A 19,092-nucleotide genomic window follows, 5' to 3' on the forward strand; every position below is an offset into this window, starting at 1 on the left:
TGTGGAGGAGCCAAATGTGAAATCTTTTTGGTGATTGTAACAAATTGTAGAATGTGTTCCAAGAAGATTGGAAGCATCATCTTCATACAATGGTGCTTTGAGATATGAGTTTGATTTGTCTTGTGACCACGCTCTTAACTATAAACACTTGATGCTTAAGTCATCTTTCCTAATTGAAGTTAATGGAAGTGCCTTTCCCACCCAAATATTCATTTTAATTAGGATAATAGGACTCAATAATAACACATTTGGTAATCAGAAATTAAATAAAATGTAACAGATGACTGTAAAGACACAAATGAAAAAGACTTCACAACTACTGTAACTCAGTAAATTGCAGCATTTTTTTTCTTTTCTTTTTTTTAAATGCCTGTGGGTATTATATTATCTGTTACATGTGTTGATGCACCTTTCTTGTTTAAATTCCAGTTGTTTCATGGGTTATAACTAGGGTTGCCAACTGTCCCGTATTATCCGGGATGCCCCGTATTCTTGGGCTAAATTGTTATGTCCCGCACGGGACCTCAAAAGTACCGTAAAATAATTCTCAATTCTGACACGAAATGCAGCAAACGGCATCTTTGCCATTTTTGGACCACGGCTGCTCCCGTAGGTTGACAAGTGACAAGGAAGTTGCCAATAAAATGAGTCGCTGTGTGTGACGTTACGTGGAGATCTTGCAAGGTAAGAGAGGCAACTAGAGAGAGAGAGAGAGGCACTTCCTGGTTTCGTCACAGTTTCATGTCGCCTACACTCAAAACGCTAATCTTAATACGTCGGCTGCGAACGTATCAGCGGGAGCAATACAAGATGTATTCTCATACTAGGGGTGTTAAAAAAAATCGATTCGGCAATATATGGCGATACTACAGCACGCAATTCTCGAATCGATTCAATAGGCAGCTGAATCGATTTTTTAACATCCATTTTTGATGAAAAAATACTCAACAAAACGTCTAACTTTCACACCTTAAGCATGGACGAGTGTTATATTAATGGAACATTAAGCCTTAATATTTGATTTCAATGCTGTTCTAACATGAAAAAGGTGACAACCTGTTTGTTTAATACAGTGGCTCAGTTATAACACTGAAGTTTGAGATCAATAAATAATGAACTTTCATACAAATCTTACAGTGTACATGTACAAGTTTACTGAATGGTATTTTCTAAATTGAGTAAAAAAAAATCGGAACAATCGACTTGTAAATTCATATCGGGATTAATCGGTATCGAATCGAATCGTGACCTATAAATCGTGATACGGATCGAATCGTCAGGTACTAGGCAATTCACACCCCTATCTCATACTATTTATGAACAAATACTGCGAGAATTTAGCTTGCCGGCAAGTTTCGCAATCAGCGCTTAACACAGCAAACTGCACCCTACAGGTTCTAGATCAGCTAAAAATGTTTCTTTTTTTTTTATAAACAACATAAACTAAACTTCAATTGGGAGTGGTATTGCACAGTTTAAATCCTCTTTTTTTTTTTTTTAAGACTTGTTCACTATCTGCCAAACTTCTGCTGTGCTTCGTTTTTTTTGCTAACACAAAACAAGGTGAATGACGTATCTCGAAAAACTCGAAAAACTAGCACAATGGCTCACTCATATGATCTTAAGGCAACATTGTATGCGCTTCCATTCTCATTTCCTCCACATATGGAATCTGATTTGAAATTGGAAAGTCAAGATGGCTCTTGTGTCGTTTGCGAATATAGGACGGCGCGAGAGATTCCCGGCGGCTTTGCGGAGCGCCTTTCATTGTGAGGATGTGACAAGGGCGACGGAATGACCTTCCTTTCATGTGTCTTCCTCCATCTTCTCCTCACTCTCATCCCGCTCCCGACTTTTTGTCTGTCACTCATCTCCAAGCTGTCTGCACTCAAGACTTTGCTGAGACATAATTAGGGAAGAGGGAGGGAGTGCAGACGTTCGTTGACTTGTGAAGTGCTGACACACAAGAGTGACAGTTTGACTTTTTGAAAGGAACGAAATGGAAGCAAACACGATTCATGCAAAAATGATGAATATTCTGCGCTCATACTCCACCCGGAAAGTCCGAAAATCGCAGGTGTGGCGACAGCATGCGGCTGCTCGTCATCTGTGAAGCGCGGCCAAATTATTTCAGGCTTGAAATGTATCAGCGATGCCAGATGCCGTGTTGTGCACTCGCGGAGGTTTACGTGGACGCGTGCACATGAATGCGAAAAATTCACTGACCGATCAATGTGCATCGTTTGCAGTCGGACGTGATGCTCGAGTTGGAAATGCGCACAGCGACAACATTGGCTTGGTTGAGGACATTTTGCCTTCAAAGGAACATCTGTCAAACTCTCCATGTTTATCATATTTTTTAAAATATAAATCATATTAAAACAAACACATCGCTTTGCCTTAAAAAGTCTGTTAGGCTAAATGCTAACGCTATAGACGGGCTAATCGGCACACTTGTGCAAAAGCTGCTGTCGGCCTCAGCTGTCACAAGACGCTCACGCGCTGACTCGCAGACGTCACACGTCACCCCAACAGGCTCCGCCTCTCCAAAGCACACATGCATGTCAATACAGATGCTGCAATATGTGCAGTATTTTCTTTACCTTTTATGCTTATTTTGATTGGGTCAAATGTGTTTCCAATTTAAAACCCTATAAAGCCTGAAACCTGAAATACATGAGAGAACATTCTGATTATTTGTATTTATTGGCTGCGATTGGCTGGCAACCAGTTCAGGGTTTACCCCGCCTACTGCACATAGCCAGCTGAGATAGGCTCCAGCACCACCCCTTGTGAGAAATAAGCGGTCAAGAAAATGGATGGATGGATGGATGGATTTCTTGAAAAAAAGAAAAAATTGGATAGAAAATCAACTTCCACATATGACTTTTGATTTGTGTCATATTTGATACAGCCGGTCACAATGCTTCAAATTCATCCATGTATAACTGTCAAAAATATAACAATGAACAGACATTATTTAATTCAATCTCCGGTCTAATAACCTTATTTATTGATTGATTGAATTTTTATTTTCTTCTTCTTCTTCTTCTTCTTCTTCTTATTATTATTATTATTATTATTATTATTATTATTATTATTATTATTATTATTAATTCAATCACTGGTGTAATAACCTTATTGATTGATTGAATTTGTATGTTTCATTTTATTATTATTATTATTATTATTATTATTATTATTATTATTATTATTATTATTATTATTAATTCAATCACTGGTGTAATAACCTTATTGATTGATTGAATTTGTATGTTTCATTTTATTATTATTATTATTATTATTATTAATTCAATCTCTGGTGTAATAACCTTATTGATTGATTGAATTATTTTTTGTTTTATTATCTTTTCTCATTGCTGCTGGACATGTAAATTTCCCAGAGGGAGCCATCCCAAACGGATCAATAAAGTCTAAGTCTAAGTCTATAAAAACATAGTTGTATTTCCGAAAATCAGAAAGGACATTCCCCACTATTAAGTATCGGTTTCTCTCCTTTCCCAATTGGGGCAATTTTGCAAGGTCGCTGGAAAGGGCATTCGCTGGGTGATACTGCCCTCTAATGGATTATCTGTGCAATGCATGTGTCAGATCATATACGTCAGGGTTTAAATGGGGGGGGGAATTATTATATTTGTGAAATAAAGGGCTCAAAATGTCTTGTATTTAATATATGTTTGGCGTTATCGGGTTAAAAAGTTTGTTTGAATAACTTTGAATTTATGCTGCAGAAGTGTTAATATTTTACCATTTATATGGCCCTTCCATATAAGGATCACTGAGGAGGTTCACTGTACTGTATATAAACAGTTAATAAAAAAATATTATAATAATAATAATAATAATAAATATAATAATAAAAATAATAAAAAATAGTTAATAAAAGCACATGATGTTATATTTTAATGATTCACTGATGGCGGAAAGTCACAACACGGCATTGTGATAATTTTGAATATAATCTAGTATTTTTTTAAAAGACAGAAATGATGTGATTTTTGTATTGATTTTGCATGCATAGCTAATATTTTTCGTCATAGCTCTTTTGTGGCTCATCACTGTGATCATTTCTTCATCGGAGTTACTCTGCGTTTCAGCACCGTAACCAACTCCTGCTGCCTTCGTTTCACAAAATATGAAAAGAAGCGAGCGGGAACGTCGCTCAAGGTTCCTCGGTGCAAATCGATGACTCACGTCTTCCGGAAAAAAGAGATTGAAGCGTTGACTGCAAAATGTCAATTACAGGATTTTTATACACGATATTTTCTCGTCTGAAGCAGGCTGAATAATTGACTATAATGTCGTTGTCAAAGCGAGACGCTTATTACATTTCCTCTTTCCCAGCAGTCTGGAGCCCATTAATATTTGGGTGACGTCTTCTTGCTGAGCAGACAGTTGAATGCTGATTTACGTGCGAGTCGGGGCGCAATTTTTTTTTGATCTGTCACCAGGAAGTGTGCTGGATTTCACAAAAGAGAGACTCGCAGTGCGGATATCAGTGAGTTGTTGTGCATGCAGGCCACCTCTCAAATTGTCTTCTATTTGTTGAACAATACATGTTTTGTAGGGCTGGGTTTAAAAAAAATGCAATAATTATCAATTTTCCTTTTCGAGCCTTATATCAATGCATGAATCGATTATTTTAATATCTATTTTCCCCGTAAATTCTTCAGAAAATTGAATTTTAATGGCCAACTTTTTTGTATCTTATTTTCTTGATATTTGCTAGGGGTGTTAAAAAAAAATCGATTTGGCAATATATCGTGATACTACAGCACGCAATTCTCGAATCGATTCAATAGGCAGCCGATTCCATTTTTTAACATCCATTTTTGATGGAAAAATATTCAACAAAAAGTCTAACTTTCACACCTTAAGCATGGAAGAATGTTATATTCATGGAACATTTAGCCATAATATTTGATTTCAACGCTGTTCTAACATGAAAAAGGTTACAACCTGTTTGTTAAAAACAGTGGCTCGCAGTTATAACTGAAGTTTGAGATCAATAAATAATACATTTTCATACAAATCTTACAGTGTACATGTATAAGTTTACTGAATGATATTTTCTAAATTTGAGTAAAAAAAAAATCCAAATAAATTCATATCGGAATTAATCGGTATCGAATCGAATCGTGACCTATGAATCGTGATACGAATCGTCAGGTACTCGGCAATTCATACCCCTAATATTTGCTGTTCACGTGAATTTAAAAGTTTTTTTTTTTTTTGATGAATTTAGTAGTGTTGTTCCGATGCCGATACTGCATTAAAACAGTGCTATCGGTATCGGTGAGTACTCACAAGTAACATGCCGATACCATTAATTGCAATGAGAAGTTATTATTTTGTCTATTGATTAATGTGGCAACTTCATTATTTTTAATGTACAATTAGTACATTTAAAAAGTCATTTTTCTACTTGCTGTCGACTGATGATGACATCACCCGTGCTGAGGAAGTATATTTTCGTCTTTGTGCGTGGGCTAAGAGAAGCTAGTTGAGAAGCACAAAGCACCACCCAGCCGGCCGGCGCAATCGCCGGCGCGCAACGTGGTCCAGCAGCTCGACCCCAATCTGTCAGAGCTCAATCGGCAGGTCCAAGGCCACCTTTCAAAGTGTGTGCCGCTGCGGGGTCTCACCCGCAGCAGAACCCGCTTTTCAAGAGCCCAACTTCCTTTCCATTAACTCATTCACTGCCAATGACGACTATAGACGTAAAAAATCCAAGCAAACAGCCAGTGCAAATTTTGACAAGAAATTTGAATTTAGTTTTAGTTATACATTGTTTTCATTCAGAGTTATTAATCCCAATTGTTATTAATAACAACAATGACAACAATTTCATTACTAAGTGCTACCATCGTGCATAGTGATTGGTCTTGGTCTTACTGAGACCACAAACTGGGTCTCGACCTCCAGAAGTCAATTTAGTCGACTAAAATTGCTATTTATTTTTTTCGACTAAAGTTGGATTAAAACTCAAATGCAATCAGGTGACTAAGTTATGACTAAGGCTTTAATTATATTTAGTCAGAAGACTATAACTAAAACTAAATTGAAATTTCTTTTTTTTTAATTAAAATTTTTATTTAATTGTATTTAATTTTATTTTTGACGTCTATAGTCGTCATTGGCAGTGAATGAGTTAAAAAACACTCACAACACACACGCTTGTCGTTTGGTGTCATGCGGTTTCGTGGGTGTCACGGAGGTGACATAGTCTGTGCGGGCGAATGTTTTTCTTTCGCCTCACGCATGCGCTCCACTTTTCCGATGGCTTCACATGGTCCCAAAGACTGACGTTGTTGTTGTTGTGTTCATTCGAATCGCTGTTGCGTAATCCTCTTTCAGAGCATCGGGGATGCCGTCGGAACGAGTTGCGGTTCCCTTGGTGACGGCGACGAGGTCTTTGTGAATTTCTTACTCGGTGGAACTGAAATGGAGACGCACAACATTCATCCTTCCATCCATCACTTTTCTATAGCACTTATCCTTTTTTTTTGTGGGGGGGGTACAGCCCGGACTGGTTGCTTGCCAATTGCATCATCGCTGTCGAGCAATAACCTCACATGACGTCCAAATAGGGTCCATTTCACATTTTGCCAGAAATCGATATGAATAGTTTTTATTTATTTATTACAAAGTGAGTGAACTCATCTGAAGGACTGAAATAGTTTGAGTGCAATTCAGCTAACTTTATTGGAGACGTCAACTGTCTGAGAAGCTGTGGAAGTCTTAAGCCTCAACATTGACACAAAATGAGTGAACATAACACATTTAGCCTCGATTCATTTGAGTTGTCCTGTTTTGCTACAAAGCTAAATTTGCATACAGATACATTTTGCCTATTACACTTTCTAGTTAGCTTTTTTTTTTTTTTTTTTTTTACATTTAACATGTCTTTTAGACCTTTGAAATATAGTTTGAGGAGGTTATTAGCTTATGTTAAGTATCAAACCCTTTCCCAGGCCTTGGTGGCGGCAGCAATATTTTCTTTTTTCCTTTCTTTTTTACTTTTTTCGGGGAGCAAATCTCCGTTGTTTTTTTTTGTAAAAAAAATAAAAATAAATAAAAATCTATCTTTGAGTAATAAACATTTTTGGGGTTTACAAAATAATTTTTTCCCCTCTCCAATGTATTTCAATGGTAGGGAAGAGGATTAGGGCCAGTGAAGCTGGAAAAAATGGTGGCAGTATTCTCACTTCAGAATTCCGATTTTAAAGTGAGAATTCTGAGAATCAAGTCAGAATCTTGCCAAACTTGTTTTTACTCTTCACTGGCCTTAATCCTCTTCCGTACAATGCGCATCAATTCAACAACATATTTTCACTATATTTGGTAGTTTTAAGTTGTAATAACATCATTCATGTTTTTTGGCATAATTGAATGCAATTCAGGCCAAACATAGTACCTGAATAATATTATAATATTCAATATACAGATTGTGGCTATATATATAATATATATATATATATATATATATATATATATATATATATACACACAGTGATACCTCGGCTGACGAACGCTTCAGCTCACGAACTTTTCGCCTCACGAACATTAAATTCGCGAGAATTTGGTCTCTGCTGACGAACTACTTTTCGGCGGACGAACCAAACCACACGGTCGAACAGCACCACGGTGGCGGCCACGAGAAGCTGACGCACGCTCACGGCGTCCCAGTTCGTCACCCCCTTTCTTTTAGTGCGGACGCGGTTTGTGTTTGATAGACATTTTGAGTGTACTTTTGGTATTATGGGACCGAAAAAGACCCCACCACAGGCTAGTGTTAAGCCGAATGCTTACCAGCGAGGGACGGCGATTCGGCGGCGCGTTTGCATTGTAGTCAATGGAGTTCGCGCCACTAAAAAAAGCGAAAGTGCCATCACGTACCTCAAAAAAGGAGAAAATCGTGCCACGGCTGTTTAGTCCCAGGAAAGAGGTGAAAGTAGTTGACGGTGCTCACTTATTGACTCGCTAAAGTGCTCCACTTCCTTGTCACCAAGGAACACGCCTCCTCCGCTCCGGTGAGCACGAAAGTGCGAATGAGCGACAACCGTTCCATAAACACTACGCGGTGAAACGCTCGCAAATGAAGTAAGTCTACCATTGCTACTATCCTTAAGAACTACCATCACAAAGTAAAATAAAACGACTTTATTATACAGTATAATTTATTTCTTTAATTACAATACAATAGCACATTTATTATACATAAAATAAGGTATATTTTTGTGTAGTTTTAAGGCTTATTTAGTAGAAAATTATGTTTTATAGGGACCTGGGAACGGATTATTCTCATTTTAATGGTTTCTTATGGGAAATAAATGTTCGGAAGAAGAACTTTTCGGCTTACACACACTCTCTGGGAACCAATTAAGTTCGTGAGCCGAGGAATCACTGTATATATATATATATATATATATATATATATATATATATATATATATATATATATATATATATATATATATATATATATATATATATATATTAATATATATATTAGGGGTGTGAATTGCCTAGTACCTGACGATTCGATTCGTATCACGATTCACAGGTCACGATTCGATTCGATACCGATTAATCCCGATACGAATTTATAAGTCGATTGTTGCAAATTTTTTTCACTCAAATTTAGAAAATACTAATCAGTAAGCTTGTAGAGTGTAAGATTTATATGAAAATGTATTATTTATTTATCTGAAATTTCAGTCTTATAGAGGTTGTAATCTGTTTCATGTTTGAACAGCATTAAAATAAAATATTAAGGCTTAATGTTCCATTCATATAACATTCTTCCATGCTCAAGGTGTGAATCCTAAAAAAAAATCAATAAAAAAAAAAAAAAATCGATTCTGCCAATTATTGAATCGATTCGAGAATCGCGCGATGTAGTATCGCGATATATCGCCGAATCGATTGTTTTTAACACCCCTAATACATATATATATATTTGTTTTATTTTTTTGACTGATCAAACCCTTTTTTGTTGAAGGCTTTTAAAGATGCACTAAGAAATGTATTGTGTAAAATGAAATATATTTAGATACTATGTTGTACATTGGTTCAATAGAAAACAGACATATGGACGTATTTTGTCCATATTTAAATATTTGTCATACATCTGGTTTGAAGTACGTTGATCTTGTTTGAGTTAGCAAACAGCGCACTGCATTACAAATGCTAACCACTAGGTGCCGCTTACAGCGAACATGTGTCGCTAATTCCTTGCTTCATCCAATTCCAACAACCAGTGGTAACGTCCTCTGTTGAGAATCCCCGTTTTGCTTCATTCTTGAATTCCGGATTCAAAATGTGTCTCATGAAGCAAACAAACTCCTCGTCATCTCCATCTCATAGCGGCTTGGGACAAACCGCCTCCCTCATTGAGCTAAGAAGCTTCCGGGCCGCCATCCAAATCCTCTGGCGCAGTCGCTCGCTTGTTTGGGATGCGTGGTTGGATTTCCTCTCCATCATGCACTCGAGTCTCCTCGTAGCCGAGGGGCCGAGTTGTTGAGGGAGACCACTGGGAGGCGAAATCTCTTTCTGCTGACTGGGAGGTCATCGGAAGGCCGTTTGTGCCACCTGCTACATGACAAACTGGATGTGGGGTGGAGATGAGATCAGCTTTCGGGTCCGACGGGAAAGTTGACGGGCCAAAATAACGGACGGATGAAAAACGCAACGTCGGCGCTGGCGTGTTCCCCCTTGCGCCTCACCGTGGTTCAAGGTCACCTCCGTGGTCACCTTGCGCCTCCACGTTTGATCTCACATTCACACAAAGGTCGGACGCAGTTAATTGGTCAGGATGCAGAGATCAAATGAACTGTGATTGATTTTTTTTTGGTTTTTATTACATTATCCCACATTAGCCCTCTGATGCGGTCCACTGGATTAACCTTTGGTGCAGGGCCATTATGGTGAATTTGCTCCATTAATTTACCGATGCAGCCGGGTAGATGATGTCGACCGTCGACGATATGAATCCAGCATGTTCATTTATTTTTGCTGCAGACTAACAACATTTGTTTTGTTTTGTTTTTGCATCATAATATGAATATATGACACAATATACAATAGGGCTGGGCGATATGGCCAAAAAATCAAATCTCGATTTATGCAGTCATTCAGGACGATTACGATTTGAATCTAATAAATCCAACAAACGTTTACTTAAAGGTTTCATTTATTCAAAAATAATTCCTGTGCAAAATGTTTGGACACCAGTAACGTATACTGATTCTAGATCAGTTTTAACATAAAATTACATCACATAAAAGCGTTTGGATGTAACAGAACAACAGCTTTTAATCATCCAGAAGACAAAATTCGATTTCACGATTTAGCAAACTCTTAACGATTCGATTTTTTTAAATGACGATGTATCGAATTAATTCGATTTATTGCCCAATATTCAATAGCTCAGAATTGTTCATTCGGCAGTCTTACTGATTCAACATATCATCATCATTGCTCTCATTTTTTTTTTTATGTGTTTGTGTGCGTGCATGTGCACGAGTGTCAATACGTCAAAATTTACACTCATTAATTCATCTAAAACCTAATAAAAATCCCGTTACCCTTCACCTTAATCGCATACTTGAGAGTCTCGCCAGAGCCGTCGAGTTCAGAAGGTCAGGAGACCAGAGGAAAGGTCAAAGGAAAGAAAGATGAATCAACGACGTGAAATCCAGCACCAACTAAACACCACCTGCCACCCACGTGGTGACAAAACCAGAATCTTATGCCAACCCCAGAAACCTCTAAATTCCAGCAGATTAGGGAGATCTCAAGAGACCAGAGGAAAAACTAAAGAAAGGAAGCAGAGTGAGATCCACAGACACTGATTCAGCGAGCAGTGGGAGGGAGAAGCAAATTCTGTTTGAATTTCAGTCGTTGCTGGTGTGATGGATCTGGCATGAACACTCGACCTAATAGCTGGAATCAATTTTAATCTTAACTCATTGTTTTGTTTTGTTTTTTTGTCATCTGTCCCCCTTCCAGGTCCAAGATGGCGCTTCCTCGGCGTGCAGCCGGGCGATACATCTTCTTGACTCTCTTGCTGCTGCACTGTTTTGGCTTTGGTGAGTTTTCCGAAACCCAACAACACCGGTTCGGATCTCAAACAAGGAAGGTTGCAGGTTCATTTTGATCACTCTTGAGTGACGTCTAATATCGGGTGGAATGTAAAGTGCCGAATTTGACATTGTGGTTCAGGTGTACTCACAGTAATCTCCAGTTTTACCATTTTTATTAGTAACTTTTTTTTTTCTCCCAGCAATATTATGCAGAAACTTCAATCAAATTGACTTTGCAGCGCTCGCCCTCTTTGTTCCCTCCAGAAGGCTGTCCAACAGATTATTAGATAAAGGTTATGCCAAGGACACCCATTGAGGACAGCGCCATAAAATGCGCCGTTATGGAGGGAAAATGCGAAAGCATCTCAGTCGAAACAGGATTTTCATCCATTGCCATCTTTCACTCTCTCCTGAAAGAGCATTTTCGCCGCTTTGATGGAATTCACCCTCCCCAGATAATTAACAACCTAATGGGTCAATTCATGGAATGAGGTCATTGTCGGTGATGTATTTGCACCTGGGCCAATGGCGGGAAATGTCCATTTAGTAAAAAGAATGGATGACACTGTCAAGGGAATAAGGCAAAGCTTTATACCTATAGCACATTTCATACACAAGGCAACTCAATGTGCTCCACACATTCAAAAGTGCATTGAACTCATTTGCACCCAATAACGTGTAAATACGTTTTTTTAATGTCCTAAGTGTCCCAAAGACGTATTTATAAGTTTTTTTTTGTTTTTTTTAATTTTTTTATGCTAGAGCATACAGAAGGCTTTGATGCAGCCTCTCAACTGCAAAGACCGGTTGCAGAAATTGTAGTTATTACGCAAACGGCCAGCAGGTGGCAGCAGAGCAAAGGAGATCAACCAGGGCCATGTAGAAAAAAAGCTCAATTACTTACAATTTTAAATAGATTTGTGAAAACTGATGAAACTTAGCTCTCTTCTAATGCTAATTGCTGCAAAACGGAAACAGATAGAAACATACTTTTTTTTTCCTGATGAAAGAAGAGACTTTAATCTTTCTTTTGATAGGTTCCATGCTTTTATAGCAATTGAACACAATATTATGTGGGCCTTGCAAAATCAGTCAAAATCCAGTAAAACAGCCGGGAGCGAACGGGATTGCGAAATGTGAAAATGGCTGCGAGTGAATGAGTTAAAAACATTCAAAAACAGTTACAGACGTTCAAAAGAAAATCAAAGAAATACAAAGTAGCATTCCAATATTACTGAAAGAACATACAGTGAAACTGATTTTGAAATGGATTGAAAAGCATTGAGTCACTTCTGTTAGCTTATTCCATGTACATGCAGCACAACATCCAACTGCTGCTTCACCATGTTTGCTTTGAACTCTTGGCCCATCTAATTAACCCGACTCTGAAAACCTCAGAGCACGACCGGGTTTGAATTCAATTAGCTTTCTTTCTTTAATGTATTCAGGAGTCCAACCCTTCAGTGATCGGATTGAACGAGTGAAGAGAGGAAGTGCCGCTAAATTGGGATTCGCAGAGTTAACGTTCTGGGAAACACATCTGTTCCTTCATTAATTTTTGTTTCTTATTGTGGCAGACAGGTAATTTGAGTGTTGCGAGTGAGAGTTGACACGCTGGGAACGCTTGTAGACATACGCTGCGGGAGCGAGCTGGAACGTCTCCAAAGCCATTGATGCCGTTTAACTCCACCATCTGTTCATTTAACACGCTGCATGGAATTCACAATTATCAACAACAAAGTTTATTACAATTAAAGATGTCAAGTAAGGCCTGGTGTGTCAGAAAATTTACAGGAGACTGATGTCACAAAAGATAACGTTTCAAATCCCCCCCCACAAAAAACAAAAACAAAAACAAATGATGACCGCTTTTGCCCTTCAAAGGAGAACATTTAATTTCTTTAGAAGACAGGAGAGGACAAGCACTTTGAGAACGGATGATGGATGGATGGATGGATGGAGGATGGATAGAAAAATGGATGGATGGATGGATGGATGGATAGACAAATGGATGGATGGTTGGATGGATGGATGGATGGATGGATGGATAGATAGAAAAATGGATGGATGGATGGATGGAGGATGGATAGAAAAATTGATGAATGGATGGATGGAGGATGGATGGATGATAGAAAAATGGATGGATGATGGATGGATGATGGATAGAAAGATGATGGATGGATGATGGATGGATGGATAGAAAAATGGATGGATGGATGGATGGGGGATGGATAGAAAAATGGATGGATGGATGGATGATGGATGGATGGATGGATGGATGGATGGATGGATGATAGAAAAATGGATCGATGGATGATGGATAGAAAGATGATGGATGGATGATGGATAGAAAAATGGATGGATGGATGGATGATGGATAGAAAAATGGATGGATGGATGGATGGATGATGGATAGAAAAATGGATGGATGGATGGAAGGATGGATGGATGATGATAGAAAAATGGATGGATGGATGGATGGATAGAAAAATGGATGGATGGATGGATGGATGGATGGATGATGGATAGAAAAATGGATGGATGGATGGATGATGGATAGAAAAATGGATGGATGGATGGATGGATGATGGATAGAAAAATGGATGGATGGATGGATGATGGATAGAAAAATGGATGGACGGACAGATGGATGGATGATGGATAGAAAAATGGATGGATGGATGGATGGATGGATGGATGATAGAAAAATGGATGGATGATGGATGGATGATGGATAGAAAGATGATGGATGGATGATGGATAGAAAAATGGATGGATGGATGGATGGATGGATGGATGATGGATAGAAAAATGGATGGATGGATGGAAGGATGGATGGATGATGATAGAAAAATGGATGGATGGATGGATGGATGGATGATGGATAGAAAAATGGATGGATGGATGGATGGAAGGATGGATGGATGATGATAGAAAAATGGATGGATGGATGGATGATGGATAGAAAAATGGATGGATGATGGATGGATGATGGATAGAAAGATGATGGATGGATGATGGATAGAAAAATGGATGGATGGATGGATGGATGGATGGATGGATGATGGATAGAAAAATGGATGGATGGATGGATGGATGATGGATAGAAAAATGGATGGATGGATGGATGATGGATAGAAAAATGGATGGATGATGGATAGAAAGATGATGGATGGATGATGGATAGAAAAATGGATGGATGGATGGATGGATGGATGATGGATAGAAAAATCGATGGATGGATGGATGGAAGGATGGATGGATGATGATAGAAAAATGGATGGATGGATGGATGGATGGATGATGGATAGAAAAATGGATGGATGGATGGAAGGAAGGATGGATGGATGGATGATGATAGAAAAATGGATGGATGGATGGATGGATGATGGATAGAAAAATGGATGGATGATGGATAGAAAAATGGATGGATGGATGGATGATGGATAGAAAGATGGATGGATGGATGATGGATAGAAAAATGGATGGATGGATGGATGGATGGATGGATGGATGATGGATAGAAAAATGGATGGATGGATGGATGATGGATAGAAAAATGGATGGATGGATGGATGATGGATAGAAAAATGGATGGATGGATGGATGGATGATGGATAGAAAAATGGATGGATGGATGGATGGATGATGGATAGAAAAATGGATGGATGGATGGATGGATGATGGATAGAAAAATGGATGGACGGACAGATGGATGGATGATGGATAGAAAAATGGATGGATGGATGGATGGATGGATGGATGGATGGATGGATGGCGTAGTGAGTGTTGTTTTTTTCCCATCTATATTCCTTCAATGTTGTCATTAGCCAGGCATTAGAAAATAGTTTTTATGGTTGCAAACAGATGTTCTTGTCGCCATCAAATTTTGAACTTCCTGTCCGGCTCGTGTCATTTCTTCAGCTTCATGAAAATCCGCACGCGGCGTCCGAAAAAAATAGAATGCTTGCGGAAACCTTCCGCCTCGCCGCAGCTGGTGTGAATTGACACTTGGACTTGAATGCGTTCGATCCTTGCCGCGTCCGTACGGAAAACGCACCGCGTCTGAATTGGGCTCATGTTGACAGTTTTTGTTGACTAAAACTAGACGATTAAAACGATGTTTTCTTGGCCTAAAAGAAAGACTAAAACGCTCGATTTCTAGTCGACTAAAAATGGACTCAATAAAAACGGGACTAATTATGATCAAAACTTAACACATTCACTGCCGGCCCAGCAAAAATGCATTATTTGCCGTCTTTTTCCATCAATGGCAATCAATGAGTTAAGATGAGATGTAACCAAAATTGACGGATTTTTAAACAAAATTTTCCTTAAAAAAAGAAAAAGGGAAAAAAGGATGCTGCAATATAATCACAAAATATATTGGCACATTGTGTTTAAAACATTCACTGCCAGCCCAGCAAAAATGCATTATTTGACGTCTTTTTCCGTCAATGGCAGTCAATGAGTTAAGAAGCGGGATTGAAACTGGACTCAAACTGAGGCTAAATTTTAAATTGGCGGCTAAAATGAACACGAAACTGGCGGTTGCGCAAGAAGGTGAAGGTGATATCTTTGGACTCGGTTTTTAAAGGATTGTGTCGTGTTGCGTCGATGGACTGTTCCAGATCCCTCAGCAAAGCATTTTGTCCACCGTCCGCTGAGCCGCTTTGGCGCCAAACGTCCCCTCACCATCTTTTAGGGAAGCTGACAAGAAGAAGTCGAAGAAGAAGCGATGTCTGCTCAAGACAGCAAGCGCCCCTTGAAGTCACTTTTACGTTTCGGGCTGATTTGAACGATGCCATCTGTCAGTCGCATGCCCGTGAGTACACTTGTCAGCCCAAAAAAAAAAAAAAAAAAAAAAAAAAAAGCCCCTCCATTCCCATCATTCAATTTGCACCAGCTCTCTTTGTCTGCTTTTCCCGCAGCCACCGTCTTTGTCCGCCGGGCTGCCGATCTCATTCCGGCTCGCTCGCGGGCTTCTCATGTGATTACGTCTGATTTGAGGGGCCGCCTGTGGGGGCTCTCCTGAACTCACCGAAACGATCTCAAGGGGGGGTGGGAGGGGGGGGAACTTGGCGTTTGAAAGATGTCCAATCTAAATGCAGATGGAAATATCCTCCGGGGGATTCGAATCCACTATTTGTATGAGTCCAAAAGGCCTTTTGTTTGTTTATTTGTGTATTTTATACACTTGGCTGTTTTGCATTCACTCGCAATTTCTATAACGTCGTTATCGCACGGGGCATATTGGTCACATCAGCTGAGAAGAAAACAAATAGGTTTTATGTCGTGCGGTGGTTTACATCTTTTCAGGTGATCCCGTTGTCATGGCGACGTTGTCGCCAACGCGCCGCTTTGTGACATTTATGCGAATGTGACGGCGGTAAACAGGAAAAATAAAAGCAGCAAGGCAGGACGAAGATCACTTCAAGTGCGCTTCGCATTTGCGTAATGAGCATCGACTTTCGTCTTCTGGAGTGATGACGAAGATTGTGTGAAAGTTGCTAATGAATCCCCCCCCCACGATGTCTGATCAGCAGACAAATTGCTTGCAAGCCACAGCTGACCCTCGTTTATTTTTCTCTTCGACTACAGTGCGGGGAGCACTAATCAATGAGACGACCGATTTGTGCTTTAATCAAAAAGTATTGATGTGCTCAGAAGAAAATGGATATCAAACATCATTTCCCGCTGGTTTCATTGTAAACTGCAAAAAAAAAAAAAAAAAAAACTAATATTCTCGAAGCATATTACATTCACGTAAAAAAAACAAAAAAATACGCTAATATTCTCGAAGCATATTACATTCACTTAAAAAAAAAAAGAAGCTAATATTCTCGAAGCATATTACATTCACTTAAAAAAAAACAACAACAAAAAAAACAACCTGTTTTTCTGACAAATTTTTTGGGGGAGCTTTGTTTTTTTTTTGAGTAATTTATTTATTTATTTATTTTTTTAATATATCTATTTTTTGTTTTACTGAATATTTTTTTTCTGTCATAAAAAAAATAATAATAAAAAAACAGGGGGAAAGATATTCAGAAAAACAGGAGAAAAAAAGAAAAAAAAACAGAACACAAATTTCTGTTTTTAGGAGTTTTTTTTTTTTTATTCTTTCTTTTTTCCCCAAGTGACCTGTTACAGACCACTGACTTGTATATGTGACTGGATAGTCGATAGCCCATACACACCAGTGCAAGCCGTTGAAGCCACCGCAGGGCGGCCATCTTGTTACCACCACCTAACGAGCAGACTAACTGTAACTAGGGGTGTTAAAAAAAAAATCGATTCGGCAATATATCGCGATACTGCAGCACGCAATTCTCGAATCGATTCAATAGGCAGCCGAATCGATTTTTTAACATCCATTTTTGATGGAAAAATATTCAACAAAATGTCTTTAAGCATGGAAGAAATGAACATTAATTAACAGCTTTTCATAATAATACTAACACCTCATTTTACAATTTAATGGCCATATTACATAATTGGCTGTTAGTTATCAAAAGGTTAGTTATTTCAAAAAGGCCTTTTTTATTTTTTGAACTTTGACACTTTTGGGCTTCCATACTTGTTAAGTGGAAAAAATGTTTATTGTAAATGAATTACCCTAACAGTAAACTGTTGCAATATTTTTTCAACAATTAGTTTGGAAAGATTAATCACTATATAATTTTTTGTCATCTACTGTTATATTATGTTATGCGTATATTTTTAAGAGAAAGTCATTTTCTGTTATTCCACCAAATTTTTCTGGCGTCCCCAGCTGCTGGAAAATTCCTTTTTTTTGTTTTTTTTTGTTTTTTTTTTATATATTTTTTTTTTAATAGTACATGCACGTACCCTCACAATGATTATTTTCCAACGCGCAGGTGCGTCCTCCTCGCTAGTGAACATGCGCCGGGTGAGCCACGCCGCAGTTCAGCAGCCGCTGGCAGGTGGCGCCGTTCTCCCCTGCGTCTTCACGCTTGCCGGCAACTGGTCGGATCAAAATGTCCGCCGCCTCCTGTGGACCCTCGTCAGGCCTCCTGCAGGTGGACAAGGATCCACTGTGGAGCAGCTCGTGCTGTCGGCTGAAGGTAAGATAAGCACATGGAAAGTTTTCGAATGATATAAAAAAAAAGTTATCGCATTAATTATGTATTACCGCAGATTAATCTCACTATTCATTTTGACGCCAGATGATCCTTTAGCTTGACAGCGGATGGTTAACGTCGAATGTAGCACAGGTTGTGTTTGAGCAACAAAAATTTAATAAACAAAGCATATAAATGTTTGCATATGACATTCAGAATATTTGTTCATGTCAAAATATTGTTTGTTTGTTTGTTTTTATCTTAAATTGTGCACGTAATTAATTGATTAGAAAAAGAAGAAGTGGGGGAAAAAAATGTTGAAGACGTCCTTATAACATTAAAAAAAAATTAAATTAACACATAACAGGTGCTCTTTAAATTTGACGGGCAAAAAATGTTGATAAAAAAAGCCTTTTTAATTAAGCGATTAATCGCGATTAATCAAAATTCTAAGATGTGATGAATCTGATTAAAAAATGTAATCATTTGACAGCTCTAAACGATTTGGCACTTTAGTGTCATGGTTTGCTAATTTGCTATTTAGCGATAATTTTTTTTTTTAACTGCAACATTTTCAGACATTTTTAATTACAGTATTATCATTAAACATTGAACTCGTTGAACAATTTTCAGCAGTGAAAAGTTCATATTTTGTCCAGAATGAATTGAATAACTTCATTATTTTTCATGTACAAATACCTTTAACTCATTCACTGCCAGTCATTATAGAAAATTTTTACATTTCCAATACTCACGTGATATTACATTCAATAATTATATATAAACCGAATCTACCAAATAACAGAATAGACTCCCTACTTTTTGTCCCGTCCCGTTCTTTTATAATTGACAGCAGAAAAATGTAGGTTTGCCAAAATACAGCCATTTCTCCCATGGAC

General features: G+C 38.3%; 1 protein-coding gene across 3 annotated transcripts in view; it reads left to right on the top strand.

Moving 5' to 3' along the window:
• The window catches only part of LOC144014174 (neurocan core protein-like), a 99,099-nt gene that overhangs the window by 36,986 nt on the left and 43,021 nt on the right, over window positions 1–19,092 (top strand). For all 3 annotated transcript variants that reach the window (XM_077513781.1, XM_077513791.1, XM_077513773.1), the window contains 2 exons: window positions 11,035–11,114; window positions 17,990–18,196. In XM_077513781.1, coding sequence (XP_077369907.1) covers window positions 11,042–11,114; window positions 17,990–18,196 — 280 coding nt within the window. In that variant the 5' untranslated portion in view covers window positions 11,035–11,041. The remainder of the gene's footprint in view (window positions 1–11,034; window positions 11,115–17,989; window positions 18,197–19,092) is intronic.

The sequence above is a fragment of the Festucalex cinctus genome, chromosome 1 (assembly GCF_051991245.1).
Source record: "Festucalex cinctus isolate MCC-2025b chromosome 1, RoL_Fcin_1.0, whole genome shotgun sequence".
NCBI lineage: Eukaryota > Metazoa > Chordata > Actinopteri > Syngnathiformes > Syngnathidae > Festucalex > Festucalex cinctus.